We start from the raw sequence: 17,967 nt of genomic DNA on the forward strand, positions 1-17,967 counted from the left end.
TCAGGAGTCACTTGCAGCATAGCGTTCTTCTTATACAGTTCCTTCTGCGTCTTAATAGCGTGCACCTCATTCATGTGTTTCTCTAGCTTGCTAAACATGGTGAATAGCCGTGTAATAATATTCGGCGTGATCGGCAGCTACCGAAAAAGGTCATCTGTCGAGGCATTATCCTGGGGCCACACAGATATCTGCGTCTCCATGTCACGGTGCTCATAGGTACTCGACGGATTGTTCCCCAATTGATAAGTCCCTGGGCAAATGTGATAATAAAATTGTGAGATGATGGCAAAATTATCATCTTGCCCATCTCCTTGCATTCGCCGACGAGGGCACCCAACTGCTGGTTGGTAACCTCCAAGGGGCCCGCATTACGTGCGGCATTTTCGACATTGTGCACTTCGTCAAGAATAATAATATTGCCATCAAGGTTGACACTGGTAGTCCTCCTCACGCTCGGATTCAGGATGTAGTTGTACAGATAGAACACCAGATCGGGAGTTTTTGCCAGCTCACGCGCGGCATAGTAAGGGCATGCACACACTTTTTTTTCCCGAGATTGGTAATGTCCTCAATGTCCCAGATCTCTAGGTCGCCCCCATGATTCAGCTTTTCATGATTGATTAGACTGGTATGCTCAGTGAAGAGCCTGCACTTTTTGTCTTCTACCAATATCTTGCAAATTTCGTCAACAAACCGTCTGTGCTCTCCCAACTGAAGGACACAGGTCTGTGTGCGGCTCCCCAAGACAGCTGTACGCAGGCGGTAAGGCGTCTTCCTTCCCAGCTTGTCGACCAGCTGCGACACCTGTTTGTGCGTCCGCGAGCCAAAATATATCTGCGGGGGGTGGTCAAGATCGTATCCGTGTTTCTGAAATTATTTGAGAGTGGCGATGTCCTTTTGTGCCAGCCACGACGGATTGTAGATGCTGGCCAACTTGAGAATATGGACGACAGTCCTGGGCAAATCGCCCATGGCAACAGATATGCGGTGATTTAACAGATACTCTTCCAGATTGGTATTGGGCCCCAAAACCGGGTTTATGGGCACTTTGGTGTTGGTCAACTACGCGATAACTGGTGTGGCGGGTATGCAAAATAATGTATTGCCAAGACCAACAGAGCTGCTAATGCAAGGATCGGAAACAAAGTTCAAGATCAAGTTCACCCCGGTAATGTCAATGGCATGGTTGTCCACGTTAGCATTGACCTTGGAGCCCAAATCGGCGACACTGTCAGCAGCAACAGGCGTGCTCTCTGCAGGCAAATCAGGATTTAAATGGATGGCATTCGCCTCACATTTAACATCGGCAACAGAAACGGAGGCAAAAGCAAAAGCGGCAGCAACAGTGACAGCAAGAGAAAAGGCAGCAGGGCCAGCGTGTACATCATCGTCATTCTCTCCAGCACCGTCCTTATTCTTCTCCTTCTTCTGGTCCAGACCAACCACTGGTTCTTCCTTAGTGGGCAGTATGGAGTCATGCAGTGCATACTTGAAAACTACGTGGCGCACCTTGGCCCTTTGTACTCTTCTCTTAGTGCCAAAGTCGCGCCTCCACGCAAGCGCAGCACACAAGAGCGCCAGGGACTTGTCTAAACCTGTCGGGCTCTCAATCATGGTGCTCTGCGAATTGTTCAGTGCCCGGATCATATGCTGCATCATTATTAGCTGCGACGGATAGGGCGTGAAGGGTAACTGAACCTTGACTCCGCCGATATGGTATGTTTTGTGGTCGGAAGCGCTTTCCATAAGCCGAATGGACTCGATATAAACTGATGAGGCGGTCGGTATGCGCTCAGCTGCAGACTCTTTTTGACAATGGCTGATCCTTGTCGGAGCTACTGTCCTCGCTGTCCGAAAGGTAGCGCTAGTATTTCATTTTGCGTTTTCGCTGAGACATTTCAAATTGGATAATCCTGGCAGAAATTAAAATTAAATAAATAGAACAGAGCCAGCGAAGAAAACAACAAAAAAAGAAGAGAAGAGAAGAGAAACATACACACACACAAAACATTGCACCCATTTTGGTTCATCAACCAAATCGGTCGATCAATAAGCTGAATGAGAGCTTATACGTAATTGTGAAAATAAATTTATAAAAGTTTGCTACCACAAAATTTGTTCACCTGGCGATCGAAAACTTTTTTTCGTGAAAAGTTTAACCTGCAAATGCTCGTCAGTAAAAAACATGTAATTGTTAATTTCTCTAAAGTTTTATTAAAACATAATTTAGTTGCAATTACATATCATATAACTATAATCAAATGTATTTGTGCATGATACACGGGTTTTTTGGCCATATTAATTTTGCATATCAACTAGAAACTGGCAAACTAATTGATTTTTCTTTTTTGGATTGCATATAACTATATATGTTGCCAGATATTTGGCATTGCCAATAGGCAAGTCCAAAAAAATAAAACTTTATAAAGAAAATAATAATAAAATAAAATTTAAAGAATCATGCGGTCGTTCGACAGAGTGGGCGTCGGCATGGGGAGTGCAGAGATCAAAGCGCCAGTCGTATCCTCCTCCGTCGGTCCTTGGATAGAAGACTCAATTTCGTGAGCGTCAGACGCCCTTGCCTTGCGCAAAGTCTGCGTGCGCCGTACACCGGCCACTTCATTTGCAATATCAACCGATATCTGTGACGCATTGCTATCGCCAATAATCAGTTTGGAGCGAGTGGATCCAATAGTCTGCTCGTGCGCAGCTAAAGTGTGCCTGTGGCTATTGATAACGGCGGTGCGCGACGGCGCTGTGAACGGCCGCTCATCCATATAGTTGACGCTGGGGCTGGCAAAGTCAGTTTGGCTTGCATTAGGCGTGTCGATCAAAATGTCTGAATCCAGGGCGTCCAGCCAGTTACTCTCACCGTTTATGCTGCCGTTGGCCATATTGGCAATGCTGGCTCCGGGCGTGTAAAAGACATCGCCCGTGGCGCTAGTGTTGATCGACGAAAAGCTCGAAAAGATGTCGTTGCTGCGGCGGCCAAGGCTCGAGAACGACTGTCTAAACAGCGAGTTGGGCAGACTTGCGGAGCCCGACTCAGGGCTCAACCGCATTGAATGGATGCTTGCCGCGGATGGCGCCTGCCTGTGGAGCATTGTGTTGATGGCCAGCGGCTTTTTGTGCCCAAATTCGTCTACAGCATTCAGCGGAACTTCAGACGTAGGCTTGCCATTGGTACCATCCCACGGAACGGCGCTGATCGTCGCCGAATCGCGCTTGCTCGGTCTTTCTGATACTGGCGAAGTAGCGCCCGACGCGCCCGATGTCTGGCCTGCCGGCGGGTCGTCAAACGCGCTCATGCGCGATTTGAACACCCGAGCCTTCTTATCCGCATCAGGCTTTTTAACCGTCTCTGCAGGTTGGGCGCTGAAAGAGACCGACTTTATCTCTGCAGGGGCAGCAAGCATACTCTGGCTGGCAGTTTCATTGGCCAACATGTCCTGGGACGAGTTGACCGAGCTGCTATTTGAGGACTCTGTGAATCCGGTTTCATTCTTCTGGACTCCTCCCTTGCGGCGCTCGACGGTGTTCTTGCGCCGGAGAGACGCCTTGGACCCCCTGTGGATAAGAATCGGCCCATTGCCAAGCGAACCCTTCGACTCATCACCATCAACGTCTTCATCTTCGGCAGTCGTGTTTTCGGGAATGGGCTCGGCGACGTATACCGTGGGAATCAACCTGTTGGTTGTGGCCACGGAAGCAGTGTGTTCATCAAACGGGTTGCTTGAAACAGCGCGCATACCGTCATTGCCGCCAACGCTTACAGTATTCATCGGCTCGTACTGGTACTCATCGGAAATGACCGACGAGGTGCGATGTCCAACAAGCACATTTTTAAACTGGGGTGATTCGTTGTCGGGGCGCATGTATGAGGAAATGATCGAGTCTGCTTTGTCGTTATCCGTGCTATAGTACTGGAGCGCCTCGAAACGCAGGCTGGGCCCGCTCGGATGCGTGTTATTACTAGCAACGCTGTCAGACAAGTTGCTGCCCCCGTTAGCCTGGTTGTTAGATGTCAGCGCAAAGTTGGAGCTGGAAATCGGGATGTAAGCACTGGCGGTGACTTGGGTGCGCGACTGCTGCGCGGTGCCATTTGCCGGGCCCAAGTAGTGCATGTCGGATCCTGGATCACTAAACAGCATCGAGCCGTTTTTTGCCTCGGATTGGCGCAGCATATCCTGCCGCCCCTCGATGGTGACCAGCTCGGCGCCAGTATTGGAACGCACAAGCTGCTCCAAGTGCACTGACGGTGTGGACACAAATGGCCCGGCTGCAGATAGCCCGACGACGCCAGCATTCGCCAAAGACCCCATCATTGTGGACCCCTGAACCTCCGATCCGGCAATGGATGCGCTTGGCGAGAACGTGTGAGTGACCGGGTGTACCCAGGGCCCCTGCGAGAAATACGAGTTTTCGCGCGCGTTGCGGTCAATGTACGGAATGTGCTGCAGGAAATTAGGGCCGTCAGCGCTCTTGGCACCGGAGCTGAACGGATACATGGGCTGCTGAAGCATCGGCGACAGGGAGCCGTTGGACATGACAGGCATGCTCTTATCGCAGGTGTCAATGAGAACAGGCGAATACGGATGCTGCTGCTGCTGAGTCGGAGTGGTTGTCGCTGTCACCGTTGCAGTCGTCGAGGGACGAGCCACGAGCACCGGCGTGGAGCTGCCCATAAGCTTTTCAACCGCGAGGCTAGCCGTGGTCGGCGCGCGAGAGCGCCCATTGGCGTCACCCGCAGAGCTCAAGCTGTGATTGCGAGTATTTCCGGCCGAAGACATCTGTGGCACAGGTAGGCCGCGAACATCGGGCGCCTTTCCATCGAAAAACACCGTCCGTGCGGACGGGTCAAGCTCGCCCACCTTGGTAAACACATCGGCCATCATATCCGGCTTGCGCGGCAGAAGCAGGCGCACCATAGCAACAGACAAAAGCGACGACGCCAGCGTAGCCATACCGTTGAGCGTGTTTGCTGACCCCATCGACCTAATAGCGCTCTGCTGCGGCGTCAAGAAGCTGATATCAAATGCGAGGAAAAACACGACCCGCACGAACAAAAGCACGGCCAGCAAAACGACCGAGTCCTGCATCCACGCGAGCGTCTGCATGCCCAAAAGATACCTCAGGACAGCCATCGGGTGCTGAGCATACTGCTTGTGCGACGCCGAGACTATCGCCGCTGTGGCATATGGGTCGCGCACTCGTGTTTGGCGAATAATCCTGGCCAAGCGCAGGGCCACCCAGACGAGCATACCGAGAAACACCAGGAACACAGTGCTCGTAACCAGCCGCGAAACACTGCGTGCGCGCGACATGTCGCCTATATTGCTGAACACGCCAAAGTGCGACGATATGCCGCCGGCGAATCCCACGATACCTGTAGCCAGCATTAACAGCGCCGCGGTTGTGCTCACCAGCGTGGTTTTACCAAGCAGCTGCCTAATGGATACCGACGCCCAGCCGTACATGACGCACCCGAGTGCCAAAATATGGAAAGCAGTACCCAAGTTCCACAGCATAAGACCCCTTTCGATGTCCGGTAACTGCTGCTGATCCAAGGGAACCACGTCCTCTCTCGCGTACACCGAGGCCTGGCATAGCCTGACGTCTTGGATCTCCTGGGCGGCCATTATGCCGTCTTTGACCATGAACAGAATTGTGCCCACAAGGCTGCTGTAGAACCCAAGTATTTTGAAAAACGCATCGTTGCGGGATTGCGGATCCAGCCGCAGTGCCGAAAAGGGAACAATACTAGACCAGTTCCCAGATAGGTGTACGTGTATAAAGATGTAGATGGCTACGAATGCGTCGATCAGTAAGTACTGCAGATAGGAGAGACCCGAAATATTCATGTTTTTTTTGTTTTTTAGAGTATGTGACTCGGCTCCTATTAAATATTTCGCGTGTTTTTTCTTAAAACTACCGACAGTATTTGTGTGTATAATGAATAGAGAGATGGGAATATGGAGAGATAGATAAAGAAATATGTGTGTGGCAGAATTAAACCAAGTGAAAGTGGCACACGAGATCCAGCGCGCGTCCTACAAAACGTAATAAAAAGCGAGAAAGGAATAATAATGATAATAATAATAAGGATTCAGAACTATTAGTGGGTGGGTTGTGTCCAGAAACAAAACAAAACAAAAAATTAAAGAAAGTAAGGAGAAGGCATTGTATGGACAAGGTGGTTTTGGGGGATGCTGTTTTTTTACAATCCATGAATAAAAAAGACTGCAATTCCGTATGCACAGGAGGGGGTGGAAAGTTTTTTAGATGGGGGAAAGGAACTGCTTTGGGCACTTTGGTTTCATTTGTTGCAAAGAACAATAGGACATATCGAGATAATGTAATTGAAATTATTGCAACAAAACAAGGACAGTAATGTGGTATGTTAAAGGAACCATTTTCTTATTGTTCATATAAATTCATTAATTGGCGAATTCCACCGCAGGATAATAACAGCTAAACAATACGGTGGCTGATGGCAGTGGGAGAAGAGGATGGTGTGTGCTGTTTCCCCTTTTTCATAAGAACTTACAATTTGAAGGAGGGGAGACTTAATGAATAGAATCTGGTTTACGAGCAAAACTCCGGGTCTATCAAATCGAAAAAGAGGGTCCCAAAACTAAACAAGAAAGGGAAGAGAAAAAAGATACGCCTGCCCAAGCTATTTGATTCCGCGCAGCCCGAATAATCAAGTGTCAAATATAATATATAAAAGCAATAGAGTGGGGGAGTAGTTAATTTGAGTTTAATTTTAACAAAAACATGGACAAGAAAGTAAACAATGGAAAAATATGAAATATGGAAAAAATGATAAATTTATTTATATATTTTTGTGGCAGAACAAGTGCAAAATTAAGGAAAATAAAAAATAAAACAGGGAAGAGGATAGAAGAGGTGTTTCCTGCATGATGCGAACCAAAGCTTTGTTTTTTGCTTCTTTGGCCAGACCGCTAATTGAAAAAACCATGTGCGCTGGGGCAGGTGGACCGACTAAACTGATCTCCAGCCTGTTTGGCAATCCGTTGCTTTTTTCTCTTTTTTCTTTATAATACTTTTCGTTTGTTTTCGAAATTGATGCACAAAATCGACACTTTTTGAATACTGCCGAGTATCGTGCATGAATGAGAAGCCCAGGTGGAAAAACAAGACGTAGGTTCGATTGGGAAAAGTCCAGCTGAGTGTCAGGGATTGTGACGAAATTTCACAGTGACGAAATTTCACAATGACGAAAAATAGAAAATAAAATCAACCAATCACTTGTAATTAGATTTTCAAACAACAAAATCAAAAGAACCAAGACACAAGCCATGACACGGGCTCTGCTTACACGCTCAGAAGAAGGTCAGGTATCCCGTGGCCAGTGCGCTCGCGGCAATAACAGCATACCCGGTGGTAAAAACAGCCTTGTTGTTGACAGCTTTTCCGGCGTCCCAAACCATTTGGCGGATGCCCGCAAAGTAGTGGAACGACAGACATCCGGAGAAGAACGCCTTGAGTGCAATCAGCAGGGGCCCAGGCGCAGCAGCCAGAGTGCTAGCGACGGAAACTGACGACATGTCCAGGCCAAGCATCGGCGCAAGACCAAACGCTGCCGTGTACACAAGGGCCGCCCCGTAGATGACCACACCGGTGTTGCGGTGGAGACCTGAGAGGATCCAGGACATCTGCGGCTGGTAGATGCTCAGGTGAGGGGACACTGGCCGGTGCTTCCGCGCACGCTCAGCAACTACGCTCTGGGGCTCATCGACGCGACGCGCGGGAGTGGCAATGAACGCACTATATCTCAAATGAACAAGGGAGGTGGTGGGGCGGTTAGAAAAATGACAAATAAAAACATTAGGGTCCCTTTTATACGTTGGGCTGAATTTGTCGGACGGCTTACCGTGTGGTCTGGGCAGCAACGGCGCGGCTGAAGGGGGTGCGGGTGGCGTTGAGAATTCCGGTCCTGGTAACAGCAGAAAACATTGTTGTCGTTGAGTAAAAAGTTGGATTTAGAGAGTAAAGAGCAAAAAAATATAATAAAGTACAAATTCCACAAGGGGATAGCGAAAAAAAGCAAAGACCAACAGCGGCGGGTATTCTCCGAGCAAGCGAAAAATTGAAATGATACAACGTGACTGTACCTCTCTTATTATTGCTTGCTTACTGTCTTCCGCATTTCCCATCTATCTATCTTTGAGATAGCGAGATTACTGATATATCCTGCTGATTCGCATTTCGGATTAAGAATGCAGCGATCAAGCCACATGGGTGATCATCATCCTATTTTCTGACGCTGAGAAAAAAATGGATGAAATGGTCGATTTTATTATGCCAAGGCTTACACACTCCTTATTTTTTTGTGCCTTTGCGTGTGCGGGGTCCGGCTCATGACCTCCGGCCCGATTCGCAACACTGGCCGGGGGAAAAGTGCTCTTTCCCAAGGATAGCATTAGCATCAATTAAAAAGGTTCCTTTTTCCTCTTCTTTTCCGTTCTCATCATTCTATTTCTATTTCTTTTTGACTTTTGCAGTGCTGAATTCACCCTTTGATATCCATATTATCCTTTATTTTTGAAAATTGCGTTTTTGAATGGCAGCCTTCTTCAGATTCTGGACGCGGCAGGCCGAAGCACGGCCCTTTGTCACAGTGGCGGCCACCGAGGCGTGCCTGTCCGCATGCGGCGACCTGCTTGCGCAGACAATAGGCATGCACATATCCAAAAAGGCCGACGACCCGCAGCCATCCAAAGGGTACGATCTCTGGCGGACCTCCCGATTCGTGCTCTTCTCCACATGCGTCTCCCCACTGGGCGTACGCTGGCACCGGTTCCTCGACCGGCGGTTCCCGATCCGGTCGCAAAACACGTGGTTCAAGTCCCGACGGAAACACACGGCAGCCGGCATGACAGCATCCACGATGGCGACCCGGGCAAAGCGGAGGTCGGAGCAGGGCCAGGCTGCGCGACAAATCGGCAAGCGTCTAATCTACGACGTTTTGCTTTACGAGCCCACCATGTACGCGCTGTTCTTTGGGTCAATGGCGGTGTTGGAGGGCGGCGGGATCACTGACGTGAAGTATCGTATTGGCGCGCTTTTTTGGCCGACTTATACTACGGGGCTGATGATTTCGCCGATTATTCAGTCGGTCAATTTCGCATTTGTGCCGCTTATTTATCGGGTGCCGTTTGGGAGCTGCTTTGACCTGTTCTGGGACTCGTATTTGAGCTGGGTCAATAATGAGAAGTTAGCCATGATAGAGGACAACGACGGAGGTGGAGGAGGAGGAGGAGGAGGAAGGGGAGAGCTGGCTGAGACAGAAGAAGTGAGTATTGCCAGTGGCATTGTCCTGGCAGACGCTGCAAAGGACAACTAGCATATACACAGCATACAACCATCTTGTTTTATTTTATTTACATTTTTCTATACCTCCCTATCCAGACAACCTCTTTTTGTTACCACGTTCAATCGCAAATACTGTACAAAAAAGTATATATCATTAACAAAAGAATTAGTCTAGCTCTGGCAGAGCTCGTTGTATGCTTCAAAACTGATCGGGAACCTTACACCGTCGCCCACCGTGGACGCTGTAGGGACCAGCCACTGCGTCCAGTGTGTGCCAAACAACTGCACAAAGTTCTTCTTCATCCCGACATCAAACAAATTGACCTTCTTCGACCTGCTCGTGCTGTTCTGCTCATTAGCCAACCTAAACGTGTTGCGCTCGTAACTCTCGATGGTCGTCAGATTAACAAGCATCAAGTAAATATGATACCCGCCAAAACCCATCAGACAGAGAGTAAACGGACCCGAGAGAATGCACAGAATAACGACCTCAAGCGCCACGTCCGTGCCTAGGGGACCACTGAACAGACGCAAGAAATACACCAGCGTGGAGATGAAAGTGGCCAAGCAGTACAGCATAGTGTAGAGCAGAAAAAGCATAAATGCCTTCTGCGTATGGAATCCAACGCAGTTATTGAGCCAAGGACAGTGGTGGTCCATTTTCAGCACACAGACGCCGCAGATACTGCAGTGGTGGGAGCGATCAGGTTTCGGCACGTTGCATTTCAAGCAATACCGCGGCTGCCCATTCTCCCTCACTGTGATCGCGTAGATGAGCTCTGACTGCCGCATCTGATCATCCGTCAGCGGCGCCCTGCCGGCCTCACTGCATGAGTCGCTGTCATCGTCGCTTTCGTCGCTTTGGCTGCCATAAGCGCTTTGGTCATCATCCGCATGGCGTTGTCGGGATGCAGGGGCCAGTCGCGCCCGCTGCGCCTCTCTGTGCGCCTCCACGGACAAATGCGTCGTGTCAACAATGCCCGGAACACGCACATAAGGACCATTTGTTGCACTCCCGCCATGCGCGCCCACAGCGCCCATTGCCCTGGGATTACCCGGGTTCTTAAACACACATATGAAGTAGCTCCACAGGGACAATGTCCAGATTACAGTCAGGGAAGTGCCATAGATGATGCTGGCTGCGCGACTGTCGTCGTGAATTTGTGGAAGAACCGAGCGGTAGTTGCCGAGTAGCGACCAGCCGAGTAGCCCGAGTGTGAAGAGGACGGGGAAGAAGCCGAGGGTTTTGTATACTTTATGCCTATTCCAGGAGGACGGCTGGCAATTGAGCTTTATGTTGGAGACCATGCGAGGAATTGAAATAAATAATAATTTGAAATGAAATAGAATTAACAAACTGTAAAAAGAAAAAGAAAAAGGAGATAATAAGCGAAAAAAAGAAATCAAAAGAGGCCAAGAGTGAATAAAAGGAAAGGCCCAGTATGCAAAGTGACGTTCCTGCGCACTGGTGTGGAAAAAAAACCCTCGCCAAGAAAGCAGTTTGGCGCATGTCACTTGCTAGTATAAAGTGATTACTTTATTTGAAAAAATGAATATGAATATAAAAATGAAAATGAAAATGAAAAGGAAAAGGAAAAGGAAAGTGCAAAGTTCAGAGTAAATATGGGAGAATGGTTCGGTTAAATCCAAACAGCAGCAGCAAGAGCTAATGATAGTGCGCCCCATACCTGCATTTGACGACTCAGCAAACCCTCGGCGGTGTTCACTGTTTCCACGCGATACCCTTCCGACCTTGCACTCTCATCCCTCCCCTTCCCCCTCCTCTCATTATCCTCCTCCTCTGCCAGCAGCATCGGCGCCCGTCCAGTTGGAATACTTGTCGCTGGCTGCTGATCCTCCCTCAGCGGCAACCCATTGGGGCCAATCAACCTAACACGCGTCTTAATAAACTCATTCTCCACAAGCATCCCGTCATTTCCCACCGCCGCCAAGCGATTCTCCCGCTCACTGACTACATGCCGGAGAGGGTCAACCATATAGTGGAAGCATCGTTGGATGCACATGGAGATCAGTTCTTCCGGTTGGGTGTGGCAATCGGTGGTGCATTTCTGAGTGCGCTTGAGGATGTCTTCGTCGGTGAAGCTGAGGTCATTGATGCAGCTTGATTTACAGGCGGAGTCGCTGTTGATGCATTTGGTGTTGCAGTACTGCGTTACGCGGAGACTGTTGCTGATTTGGGCACTGTGGAGAATGAATAGGTGGTTGCTGGTTGGTTTGGATGGCTGAGCCTGTTCGGTGACCGCCACTGCCACCGATGATGTTGCTTCTGCGGCTGCTAGAGATAGTGTGCAGAAGAGCAGAGTGGTAAGTATTCCGCGGCCCAGTTGTGTGTCTAATTTCATTTTGATTCAATTTAGTTTATAATATAATATAATAGTGATATTTCATTTCATAGTTTAAAAATATTTTCGTTTTGGTAATGAACAAAGTTTAACTCTTATTTTTTTGCCTAAGCTTGCTCAAATTGTTTATAATTAATAATGCAACGAATCCCCATGCACAAAATGGTTTATTACACTATTTCTTATTTTATTTTATTTATACCCCACACATACACACACGTGTATGTATCCACATACACGTGTAAAAAAGTAAACAAATAGATTGAATATATCAAACAAGGGCCAGATGTTAAGTCAATAGTTTTCTCTAATATGACAAACATTTTGCGTGGGGAGTTTATGTGCCTTTATTTTTTCTGTAAATAAAAATTAGCTATAAAATATACTTTATTATTCTACCATGGGCATCCTAGAACAAGTACCATGCCACCAAAAATCCCCACCAACTCCAAAACCCCAGCCCCAGCCTCAAAGCCACGTCCACCCACTTTCACCGCACCGCTGCTGCTGCTGCTGCCACTCTCCACAGCCTTATTCTTCCTCCAACCAATCGGCAATCCGCTTCCGCCCTCCTCACCACTATCTCTTTCTTTTTTCCCTCCCAACACGCCCTTCCCACCGCTCTTGCTGCCACCAGGAACGCCCAGACATTTTGCGCGACATCCCTGATCTGTCGGATCACATGCCTCTACACATTCAATATCCATCTGCTGTTTTTTAATATTCGGATCAACCACCAACTGTCCTCCTAAACCCCTACGCGGTTCCGCCGGCTCATTCACACCAGTATCATCGCCCCTGTTGCCGTTTTCTTGAGGGTTGAGGGCGTTGGATAGGTCAGGTCGGATACGAAGAAAATTATCCAGGCCGCGGTCTTCTTCGGTCTCTGTTGCGTTGACTACTATGCCAGCGATGGCGAATAATAAGAGCTCGGCCGAGCTGAGTGTCGCTGTGAGTCTCATATTTCTGCTATATTATTTTTAATGTTAAGCTATGTAAAATTGATAAAAAAATAATTGTACGGAAGTATAAGGCAAACAACAACAGCTTTTTTATTTCATATTTATTACTTTTTGTAGACTCGATGCAAAAGTAAAAAAATTTAATATGCAAGGCCATGCTGTCCTCATATTGGATATTTAGCAGATCATCCAAAAAATAAAAAACTGCAAAATTGAGGTCATACCGAGATTCGAACTCGGGTTATTGGAATCAAAATCCAATATGATAACCAACTACATTATATGACCATCTATTAACGCATTTTATAAACTAAACGCGTATCTTTTAGCGGAGTACCAAATGAGAGAATAATATTCCTTTAAGTTTCCTTTATATAAAGCCACGCTTAAAATTTTTTTGGTTGGCACAATAAAAGAACTGCTTTTTTCGTTTTTGGTTTATTTCACCTCCCCCGATCAATATGAAATGCGTTTTACTTTTATGTATCACAAGTATAATAGATGTCAAACTACTGTTTCATTTCTGGTTGTGGCGGAACGTAAAAATAAAATAATAAAAGGAAAGAAAAGCAAAACAAGATATTTGAGACGCAAATAGTCATCAAATTCGGATGTTCCGATGGGATACCACAAAGAAAGAGATGAATAAATGCATTTTCTATATTCCTTCTCTCTTGACTACTTTTGCTGTGGCAGACTCATCGGATTCGGATGAATCTAATGAGAGTAATTAAAATAGCGGCTACCAAGCCATTATTTTTTACTTTGCGCACACGAAACAAAAGGACTGGGGTTGGAGGGGATGATAGGCAGAGCAAAACAATAAAAAAAAGGGGCAGCTATTTTTCTTTTTTACTCTCATTTCCCACTTTCCGTTATTTTTCTTTTGCCCGCGCGTTTACAAATAAAACCTTTGAACGCTGTTTGTCTTTTATTCACTCTCTTCCTCTCTTTTTTGTTTTATTTCTTATCTCCCTTTTTACTCTAAAATTAAATTCGCCAAATTTCTTATTTAATATTATCATTCATTTATTATATTCATTGCACGCCTGTACCCCACTTTTCACTCTTTCATTAACATGCTCAAGCTGTCGCGTTCAGCAAAGGTCAGCATCATGCTGGGCCTGAGTGCTACCATGTTTTTTGTTGAGCTAGTCGTTGGTATCATCGCCGGGTCCATCACATTGATTGCAGACTCGTTCCATATGCTCAACGACGTTCTCGGCATGGTTATTGCTCTGTGGGCCATTAAAGTAAGTCCATTTTTCTGCTTTTGGAAACATCCCTGAGTACAAAACTGTATCGGGCGCTACTGTCATTTCAATTCATTTTTATTATTTATTATTTTCTTGGTTGGATGCGTCAAGAAACTAAAAAACAACAGTAACTGATCAATTCCTTCATTTTTTGCTTGTTTCACACTTTAGGTTGCTGGAACAGATAAGGTGGTGCCAAACAATACGTACGGATGGCAGAGAGCAGAGATTCTCGGCGCCCTGACCAACGGTGTGCTACTGCTGGGTCTGTGCCTGACAATTTACATTGACGTCATTGAGCGGTTTATCAACATTGAGGAAATGAAGAGCCCCAAGCTTGTGATGATCGTCGGCTGCATCGGGCTGACGTTCAATCTCATGGGTCTGGTTCTGTTCCACGAGCACGGACACGGGCACGGCCACTCTCACGGCCATTCACACGCGCATGTGCACGGCGATGAAGTCTCGATTGTCGACGAGGAGGAGGGGCTTATTTCCAGCCGTAGCAGCGTGGCCAGCAGGCAGAGGACGACGTACGCGGCGATAGATATGTCACCAGAAGCTGAAACAAACATTGGCAGCGGGTCTCGGAAACCGGTGCAGTCGAGCGCAGTCGACAACCGATCGATCATCGGAGTGCCGCACCCCGTGTACACGCAGCAGGCAATCATAAAGTCAGCGCAGATGATGCAGGGCGACGAGGGCAGCGATGAATCGGCAGCGACCTCGGCACAAGCCAGCGGATACTCGTCGCCGCGCATCGCACCTGACGGCCATCAATTACAACAGAGACCGAAAAAGCAGCAGCGGAAGAAGCGGCGCAGCAGTAACAAGCACACGCATGACCACGGATCAGGCGGAAGCCTCAATATGCACGGCGTATGGCTTCATGTGTTCGGCGACTGCATCACCAATATCGCGGTCATAATCAGTGGCCTGGTAATCTGGAAAGCGGAAGGTTCATGGCGGTTCTACTTTGATCCGGCGATCTCCCTGTTCATCAACACCCTGATTGTCTGTATCACCCTTCCTTTGGTCAAGAGCGCATCGTTTATTCTGCTGAATGGTGTGCCTGGGGGAATTAGTATGGAGGATCTACGCAAGGATCTCAAGTCGATTCCAAATGTGCTCAATGTGCATGATTTGCATGTCTGGCAGTTGTCGGACACGAAGAATGTCGGGTCGGTGCATGTTCTGATTGACCGCCCGATGTCGCATATGTGCATCCATAATGACCAATTGCCGGTCAACACCAAGAGCAATGCATTAGTGGAGGACGAACACAGACACGAGCATGGCCAAGGTTCCAATCATGGCCATGACCATGACCATGACCACGATCACGACCATGACCACGATCACGACCATGACCACCAGAACTTGACCCACTCCAAGAGCATGACTTCGGCGCGCCTCGTCACGCAGCACACCCGACCAAACACGCTGGTGAATGGGGGCACAGTCGACATGGACTGCCTGTACATGGAAGTTGCGGCCGAGGTCAAGCGCGTAATGCACAGGTACGGCGTGCACTCAACGACGATCCAGCCCGAGTTTGTTGTTGGCCAGGCTGTCTCCGTGGAAACATCCCCGGGGAACGACCAGTACCAGTACCATGACCAGGCCTTTAGCCGCGTAGCCATCGTGCCAAGCAGCTTAGATTCCGTCAATGTTGATAGCTCGGCGACTATTGGGCCGTGCCTATTGTCATGCCGCAACAACGGTTGCCAGCCCAGCAACTGCTGTCCCTCTGAGCCGCCGATCAAGGTCATTCCCGGTGGCGGCGGCGGCAACCAATCAAACCACCATCATTGAGCATAAAACAAGTTTTCAATAGCCATTTATTTCTCTTGCCATCTTTCAAAAATCATTATCAATACACCTGCATCAATCAAAAATAAATAAATCAAAGGTTATATCATTTTAAACATCAGATCATCGAAAACATGCCCGATTCCATCTCCTTGTATTGCCTGGTGGCCTGAGCCAAGAGAACATCGATACGCTGAGGATCAGTCTGATCCTTGTACCGGTCGAAATCAACACGAATCCAAGCACGCATTTCCTTCCTGGATGGTTTGTCTGTAATCCGTTTGGTCAAGCGCATATACTTGCGATACGCTTCGAGGACCTTTCCGCGCTGAACAAACTGTTGAAAGGAGAGCTTTGGACGATTCCTGTTGTTGCTAGCGGCAGTGCTGCTGCTGGCGGTTGTGGTATAGTAGCGGGCGTTGGTTATAAGCGGTTTATGTGTGGATTTCGAGAATATCTGGATCGGCAGCATCCTGAAGGAAATAATGTTGTTATTGCCTTTTTATTGTTTCTGTTTCGGTTCGTTTGTTGTCGTTGATGAAGAAAAATATTAAAAAGAGTAAATGCAGCTTTTTGTTTACACAAAAATAAACCAAAAATAAAAAAGAGGAAAAGAGGCCAGACCCGAAAAGGGGGGAAAAGCGACAGGCTCGCTTTTTTATTTTTATTTTTGTAAAAGAAAAAAGAGAGCAAATGGCAGTATGGAGCTTTTTTATTTGGCGTCCAATAAAATTCATGCAATCGTCACAGGCCGCATTATCCCGAATCAAACATGAAGCGATTCAATTCTTGGTGTTATATGCGTTTGAACGCTTTTTTTAAGCGCCGCGGCGGCAAGAAAAAAGGTCTTCTTGTCAGTTGAGCATTTTGTGTTGCTTCAATTCAATTCAACATTTATTTTCTATATAATATTCATACATTTTCTCTCATTTACCAGCAGCAGACATACACATACACGTTCACACCCACCGCTCTCACGTGAGGCAAAGAGCAAATTATCAACAGAAAATGCAACTGCCGTTCTTCGCACTGGTAGCCATATGCACGCTCTCAGTGCTGCTGCCCTTGCCAAAGCACTACGCGGTCGCACCACTGCACACAGCACTGTCGCCCTACACGCCCAATTTCCTACTCACACTCCTACTCCACCCCGCCCTGACCACACCCCTGTTCTACTATGTTCTCCTGAGACTCGTTCATTTCCTGCTGAGCATCCCCGTAAAGCTCTTCTTGTCCCGCTTTGGCCTAGACGTGCGCAGCTTCAGCGGCACGAGTTTCAGCGGGCTTTTACTGACCATCAAGGTGCGCGGCAAGTATGAGGTTGTCGTAAGGGTGGATGAGATCGGTGTTGATGTGAGGACAATGCGTAGGCTGAGGGTAAGGGTTAGAGAGGCATGGCGCAGAGCTAAGGCGCGGATGCGGGGAAGGCGCAGAGAGGGCAATGAGACCAGCGCTGCTGTTTCCGATACCGCCACGCTGCCGCCGCCGCCGCTGCCAACGCCATTGGTTGATTCTTCCTCTGCGGCACCGGTACCGGCGCCAGCATCCGATGTTTCGGGAAATGGGTTGTCCAAGCGGCTGCAGATCTACGCGCGCGGCGTTCATATTCAACTGCTCAGCACGGCCAATCCAGCACTAACGGACGACGGTCCCACTCCATGGTTCGACCTGCCCGAGGACGAGGAAGAAAACAAGGATAACGATGAAGGCGATGACCAAGCCCAGCCGCAAACTCAGAAGCAACATCGTAGGGAGCAGCAGCAGCAGCAGCAAGGGCCAGAGACTCGCAGGGAAATGGGCAACCCTGTTTTAGACACTGAAGCTCAGGAACTGGCAGGTAAACTGGCCAAAAAAATATCCGCCACACTACGCACATACACATACGTTGCGTCGCTGTTTGCCCGGTGGGTGGATATATCAGTGTCGGATGTCAGCGTGGTGCTCAGCAGCGGCGAGATGGCCCGGGCGGGGCATGGCGTTACGCTGATGGTTTCGAACCTGATGCTCTGGGCAGAGTCGGCTAGGGAGAATCAGGGCGAAGGGTGGACTAGACCTGGGTTTGCGAGCTCGGTGCTTGGTGTTGTCGATTGGTTATTGAGACTGGCAAAGATTCGCGCGCCTGGAAGCGGGGAGCATAGTGGGTTTGTGCCGCCGGCAGCTGCGGCAGAGGCGGCATTGGCATCGGCATCGGCAGCGGAGGCAGAGCCCGTGTTTGGCCCGCCTGATCAGGCTCAG

General features: G+C 48.4%; 10 protein-coding genes and 1 non-coding gene across 11 annotated transcripts; 3 read left to right on the top strand and 8 right to left on the bottom strand.

Moving 5' to 3' along the window:
• Positions 1 to 720: 720 nt before the first annotated feature.
• On the bottom strand, positions 721 to 1,962 carry BX661DRAFT_185361 (uncharacterized protein). Its single transcript, XM_051536756.1, has one exon. The coding sequence runs from the start codon at positions 1,744 to 1,746 to the stop codon at positions 1,063 to 1,065; it is 684 nt and encodes a 227-aa protein (XP_051390131.1). The 5' UTR covers positions 1,747 to 1,962; the 3' UTR covers positions 721 to 1,062.
• A 488-nt stretch (positions 1,963 to 2,450) lies between these two features.
• On the bottom strand, positions 2,451 to 5,639 carry BX661DRAFT_172296 (uncharacterized protein; the record flags this gene model as incomplete). The annotated part of the gene is made up of 1 exon (XM_051533769.1): positions 2,451 to 5,639. One exon carries the CDS (start codon positions 5,637 to 5,639, stop codon positions 2,451 to 2,453), a length of 3,189 nt encoding a protein of 1,062 aa, XP_051390132.1.
• A 1,262-nt stretch (positions 5,640 to 6,901) lies between these two features.
• BX661DRAFT_185364 (uncharacterized protein) lies at positions 6,902 to 8,120 on the bottom strand. Its single transcript, XM_051536757.1, has 2 exons — positions 7,898 to 8,120; positions 6,902 to 7,791 (listed from the first exon to the last, which is right to left on the bottom strand). The coding sequence occupies exons 1-2, from the start codon at positions 7,978 to 7,980 to the stop codon at positions 7,347 to 7,349; spliced, it is 528 nt and encodes a 175-aa protein (XP_051390133.1). The 5' UTR covers positions 7,981 to 8,120; the 3' UTR covers positions 6,902 to 7,346.
• Positions 8,121 to 8,377: 257 nt separating this feature from the next.
• On the top strand, positions 8,378 to 9,370 carry BX661DRAFT_164294 (uncharacterized protein; the record flags this gene model as incomplete). The annotated part of the gene is made up of 2 exons (XM_051533336.1): positions 8,378 to 8,862; positions 8,938 to 9,370. Exons 1-2 carry the CDS (start codon positions 8,588 to 8,590, stop codon positions 9,368 to 9,370), a joined length of 708 nt encoding a protein of 235 aa, XP_051390134.1. The 5' UTR covers positions 8,378 to 8,587.
• Positions 9,371 to 9,510: 140 nt separating this feature from the next.
• On the bottom strand, positions 9,511 to 10,131 carry BX661DRAFT_144873 (DHHC palmitoyltransferase-domain-containing protein; the record flags this gene model as incomplete). The annotated part of the gene is made up of 1 exon (XM_051533077.1): positions 9,511 to 10,131. One exon carries the CDS (start codon positions 10,129 to 10,131, stop codon positions 9,511 to 9,513), a length of 621 nt encoding a protein of 206 aa, XP_051390135.1.
• An 848-nt stretch (positions 10,132 to 10,979) lies between these two features.
• Positions 10,980 to 11,771, bottom strand: BX661DRAFT_225718 (uncharacterized protein; the record flags this gene model as incomplete). Its single annotated transcript, XM_051538947.1, has 1 exon — positions 10,980 to 11,771. Exon 1 carries the CDS (start codon positions 11,700 to 11,702, stop codon positions 10,980 to 10,982), a length of 723 nt encoding a protein of 240 aa, XP_051390136.1. The 5' UTR covers positions 11,703 to 11,771.
• A 326-nt stretch (positions 11,772 to 12,097) lies between these two features.
• BX661DRAFT_172300 (uncharacterized protein) lies at positions 12,098 to 12,664 on the bottom strand (the record flags this gene model as incomplete). Its single annotated transcript, XM_051533770.1, has 1 exon — positions 12,098 to 12,664. The coding sequence occupies one exon, from the start codon at positions 12,662 to 12,664 to the stop codon at positions 12,098 to 12,100; it is 567 nt and encodes a 188-aa protein (XP_051390137.1).
• Positions 12,665 to 12,879: 215 nt separating this feature from the next.
• Positions 12,880 to 12,952, bottom strand: BX661DRAFT_t87. Its single transcript has one exon. It is a non-coding gene; the product is annotated as a tRNA-Gln (tRNA).
• Positions 12,953 to 13,451: 499 nt separating this feature from the next.
• On the top strand, positions 13,452 to 15,797 carry BX661DRAFT_185369 (cation efflux family-domain-containing protein). Its single transcript, XM_051536758.1, has 2 exons — positions 13,452 to 13,917; positions 14,092 to 15,797. Exons 1-2 carry the CDS (start codon positions 13,744 to 13,746, stop codon positions 15,733 to 15,735), a joined length of 1,818 nt encoding a protein of 605 aa, XP_051390138.1. The 5' UTR covers positions 13,452 to 13,743; the 3' UTR covers positions 15,736 to 15,797.
• Positions 15,798 to 16,358, bottom strand: BX661DRAFT_225721 (uncharacterized protein). Its single transcript, XM_051538948.1, has one exon. The coding sequence runs from the start codon at positions 16,202 to 16,204 to the stop codon at positions 15,851 to 15,853; it is 354 nt and encodes a 117-aa protein (XP_051390139.1). The 5' UTR covers positions 16,205 to 16,358; the 3' UTR covers positions 15,798 to 15,850.
• A 224-nt stretch (positions 16,359 to 16,582) lies between these two features.
• On the top strand, positions 16,583 to 17,961 carry BX661DRAFT_185372 (uncharacterized protein; the record flags this gene model as incomplete). The annotated part of the gene is made up of 1 exon (XM_051536759.1): positions 16,583 to 17,961. A coding segment is annotated over exon 1 (1,016 nt), but the record flags the coding sequence as incomplete, so codon positions are not given.
• Between the last annotated feature and the right edge of the window lie 6 nt (positions 17,962 to 17,967).

The sequence above is a fragment of the Kickxella alabastrina genome (genome assembly GCF_025024165.1).
Source record: "Kickxella alabastrina strain RSA 675 chromosome Unknown BX661scaffold_18, whole genome shotgun sequence".
In the NCBI taxonomy this organism is placed as follows: Eukaryota; Fungi; Kickxellomycota; class Kickxellomycetes; order Kickxellales; family Kickxellaceae; genus Kickxella; species Kickxella alabastrina.

Bases quoted from the DNA above. Each gene is read 5' to 3' on its own strand.
- BX661DRAFT_185369 (XM_051536758.1), top strand. From the start codon at position 13,744: ATGCTCAAGCTGTCGCGTTCAGCAAAGGTCAGCATCATGCTGGGCCTG. The intron at 13,918-14,091 runs GTAAGTCCATTT...TTCACACTTTAG, and splicing joins TTGCTCTGTGGGCCATTAAA to GTTGCTGGAACAGATAAGGT.
- BX661DRAFT_185361 (XM_051536756.1), bottom strand. From the start codon at position 1,746: ATGGAAAGCGCTTCCGACCACAAAACATACCATATCGGCGGAGTCAAG.
- BX661DRAFT_185364 (XM_051536757.1), bottom strand. From the start codon at position 7,980: ATGTTTTCTGCTGTTACCAGGACCGGAATTCTCAACGCCACCCGCACC. The intron at 7,792-7,897 runs GTAAGCCGTCCG...TTTGAGATATAG, and splicing joins GTTGCTGCCCAGACCACACG to TGCGTTCATTGCCACTCCCG.
- BX661DRAFT_225721 (XM_051538948.1), bottom strand. From the start codon at position 16,204: ATGCTGCCGATCCAGATATTCTCGAAATCCACACATAAACCGCTTATA.